This window comes from Nematolebias whitei, chromosome 15 (assembly GCF_014905685.2).
Source record: "Nematolebias whitei isolate Nwh7 chromosome 15, NemWhi1, whole genome shotgun sequence".
Lineage (NCBI taxonomy): Eukaryota > Metazoa > Chordata > Actinopteri > Cyprinodontiformes > Rivulidae > Nematolebias > Nematolebias whitei.
Genome location: NC_056512.1, coordinates 19968261 through 19971956, shown reverse-complemented (window position 1 = coordinate 19971956; position 3696 = coordinate 19968261). Strand labels below are relative to the sequence as shown.

Sequence of the window (3696 nt, the reverse complement as noted above, 5' to 3'; positions counted from 1 at the left end):
GCTCTCCAGGTGAAACTGAAGTTAAAACGTCTCCAGGCTCGGACAGGTGTCATCCTAACCGAACACGAAGGAGACCAAAGATCTGGATGAAGTGTCGGAGCCGGAGGTGGGAAATGATCAGCAGAAGGAGTTAAAACGAAAGAGACGAGCGGGAAGAGGTGAATGTTTGATCTCTGGTTTGGTTTTATCTCGTGACGTGGACAAATGACAGGTGTTCAGATCCTGCTCCGTGGGTTTTACCTGCAAAGCTCCTCCTTCTGACTAACGTGCACTTATTAAGGATTAAACTTAACTAATAAATGTAGATGTTCATTCAGGACTCCTCTGTGATGTCTGCAAAGACTCCAGCAACTTTAATAATGCAAATGTCTTGTGTTTACAGTATTTAATCTTTGACAACAAAGGAAAAGATGCGTTTAAAGACTTAATTTGACCCATAAAGGACTTTTTTTGGTCCAAATATCAATTTTGTAAAACATTGTTACATATTGTTGCAATTTTCTTGGATTTTTGTCAAGAAGTAGACAAAAAGTTAGAGGTAAATAAGACCAAACGCATTAAAACAGGAAGTAAAGTGAAACTGATCCTAACAATGTAAAATAATGTTTGTAGACCGTTTCAAAGAGGCGAGTTTTAAATCAGAATGAGTCTGGAGCTGGTTTCAGCTGGTTTTTTGTTTGAATCCTCTGAGTCGCTCAGTTTCCTCCTCAACGCCAAGCGTTTGAGCCGAGAACGCTCTTAATTCATTTCCTCTCCCGTGTGTTTCCCAGTTTGAATCCATGTGACGTCCTTCGGAGGGAGCGACCATGAGGAGGACCAGACAGATCAACATCAGGCGGGCCCTCGCCCTCGCTGGCGCCTTCAACTTCCTGTGCTCCTGCGCCAAGGCCAGCCTGCTCCCCTTCCTCACCCTCTACTTCCGGCAGCTGGGCCTGAGTCCGGCGATGACGGGCATCATCATGGGCGCCAAGCACCTCATGACGCTGGTGTGGAGCCCCGCGGCAAGCCTGCTGTCCAAACACTACAACAAGAGGCGGGTGGCCATAAACTGCTCGCTTGTGCTTTCGGCCGCGGTTGCTCTCGTCCTGCTGGTTCTCCCCCCCGCGGGGGCTCCCGGCGCGCTGACCAGCTCCTGTAACACTTCAAATACCAGTTCTGCTCCAACCCAAGACCTGCATAAGTTTAACACCAGCAGTGCCAGTATACGCCCACACACTCTGACCACCTCACCTTCAAACGGCTCCGCTGACGTGAACCCTGGTCCTGAAACGACAAACTCGTCTTCATCTGCGCACAAAGAGGAACCCCGCCCTCGGCTGTCACAGACGAACACGTCAGTGGTTCTCAGCAGCAGCCATGAAGAAATGAAGACTTTAAATTCTACTGTCGCTGCTTTAGAGACTAAAGTGAGACGGAGCAGGTCTGTGATGGTTCTGGAGGAGACGGAGCCGAGCAGGTTTGAGTTTCTGGGCAGCCTGAAGGAGATGGACTCTCAGAGCCAGCTCTTCTTCCTCATCCTCATCATCATGTCGGTGTGGGAGCTGGTGTCGGCTCCTCTGGAGTGCACCGCAGACGAAGGCCTCTATGAGTATTTGGACTTCGCCGACGCCTCGGACCATTACAGCAGCACAGAGGTGTGGGGTTTGCTCGGAGCGGCGTGTGGGGCCGGGGGCACCGGGCTGCTGGTCAGCCGGCTCAGCTGCCTCATCGCTGCCGACACCCCCAGGACGGCGGTGCATTTCTACTGCTACGCCGGCCTGGCGGCCGCGGCCCTGCCTGTGGCCGTCTACCTCCCCCTCTACCTGAATAAGAAGCGGGACCGGGCCAGGGGGCTGCTGAAAGCCTTGCAGCTGGTGCACGGATCCCCCCACGCTCTGCTCTGCGCCTTCACCGTCTTCCTCGCCGGGGTGGCCGGCTCAGCCGTGGACAACTTCCTCCTCTGGCAGATGCAGGATCACGGCAGCAGTGAGCTGCACATGGGGGCGTCCCTGTCCCTCGCTTCGCTCTCGCAGGCCGCCTTCCCCCTTCTGTCCGCCAGAGTTTCTAAACTCCTCCGGCCGGGGAGAGTGCTCGTAGCTGGGAGCGCGAGCCTCGGGCTGCAGTGCTTCTACTACTCCCTCCTCTGGAGCCCCTGGGCTGCCCTACCTGCTCAGGTGCTCAGCGCCTTCAGCAGCGGCGCCCTCTGGTGGGCGGTGAGGACGCAGTGCGAGGACGTAGCCACACCGGGGGCCGAGAGGAGCGTGAGGAGGGTCTTCAACTTTCTGTCTCTGCTCCTGGGGAGTGGTCTCGGCAGTCTGGCCGGAGGGTTCGTGGTGCAGAGGTTCGGTGTGACGTGGCTGTTCAGAGGCGTGGCGGCGGGTCTGATGGCGTGGTCCGTGTGCCTGCCTCTGCTCCAGTGGAAAGCCCCTCGCCAGCGCCGGATCAACTACTCCCGCCTACTGGCAGCGGATGCGAGCGAAGCCAGCGACTCGGAGTCTGAGCTGGAGAGGGACTGGCTGGATAAGGCGATGGAGGAGGACAGAGGAAACAACAACTATAACGGGAGGAAGAGCTTCTGAACCGAACTCAAAACTGCTTCAAACTCAAGGCGTCTCCATCCGTCTCCATCCGTCTCCATCCGTCTCCAGCCTTCGCTTGTTAATAAAGACACTGTTCATCGTGACTTGATTTTCTGCCCTGATGGGTATGATTGCAGTCCAAACTTCACTGGTATTATTTGCATTCAGGGGCCTTAATGGTTGCACATTTGCCTGAGAAGCAGCTTAGTTTGCAAACAGAGCAGCAGTTTGACTCCAGAGCTGAGACGCCGTTACAACAACCTCCTGGGAGCTGCGTAAACACAAGACGTGTGCCGAGGGTCAGGCTGAACTGGACCGACGTCCTGACACACCCAAAGATGCTGTCGACTGTCATTTCCGTCTGTTGTTTTTTTTTGGACTCTAAACTGACCTGAGCACATGTTTAACCCTGTGAGTGTCTGTGTTGTCAAACCTGTATTTCATCTGAACACCTCATGTGAGACTTGACCTACGTCAAACTTTTGTCAACAGCTCGGCTTCAATTGGGGTCACAAAGCGACAAAAACTGTAAGAAGTTATCTGTGGTTCAGGATGTAGATCGTGGACGGAACGAATGTTGACTCCTCGAATGGTTTTATTTTATAAATCGAGACACTTTGGACATTTGTTGTAACATGTAGCTGAGCAATAAACTCAAAAATATAAGTTTTATGGCTGAAAATGTCCCAATGTGGTAAATAGTACTCAAAAAAATATTATTTATGTTTATCTGTTTTCATTTTAACATCAGGTCACTGAGAAATAAACATTCCTGCAGCAACCTAAAGACATAGTTTGGTCATTTTGAATTGGGCGTCGGCGTAACGGTTATAAGTAACGAATATCTTACCTGTTGCAGATAGCTTCCTAAATGAGCTCAGCTGGCAAGAATGAGCTAAAGTCAAGACAGGGTCGATGAGCTAACGGCTAGTCTGAACGCAGCTAAGACCCTCATCGTCATTGTGGCTTCACACAGGTGGAAGTTTATGTTTTATACAAAGATAAACAGATGGGACAAAGTCCATGCTCAATAATCCAGGTATACAATCCAACATTTTTCAGTCGTATCATCTGGACCAGTTTTTTTTTGTGCTGAAATGTTTCAGCACAAAAAAAAAAAAAACTGCAGATGACCTGA

The 3696-nt window shown here is 51.5% G+C and overlaps 1 protein-coding gene across 1 annotated transcript; it reads left to right on the top strand.

Annotated features, from left to right (window-relative positions):
• The first annotated feature begins 39 nt into the window (after positions 1 to 39).
• On the top strand, positions 40 to 2558 carry mfsd6l (major facilitator superfamily domain containing 6-like). Its single transcript, XM_037688855.1, has 2 exons — positions 40 to 158; positions 771 to 2558. Exon 2 carries the CDS (start codon positions 807 to 809, stop codon positions 2556 to 2558), a length of 1752 nt encoding a protein of 583 aa, XP_037544783.1. The 5' UTR covers positions 40 to 158; positions 771 to 806.
• Positions 2559 to 3696: the final 1138 nt, after the last annotated feature.

Coding starts and splice junctions, on each gene's coding strand:
- mfsd6l (XM_037688855.1), top strand. CDS start 807: ATGAGGAGGACCAGACAGATCAACATCAGGCGGGCCCTCGCCCTCGCT.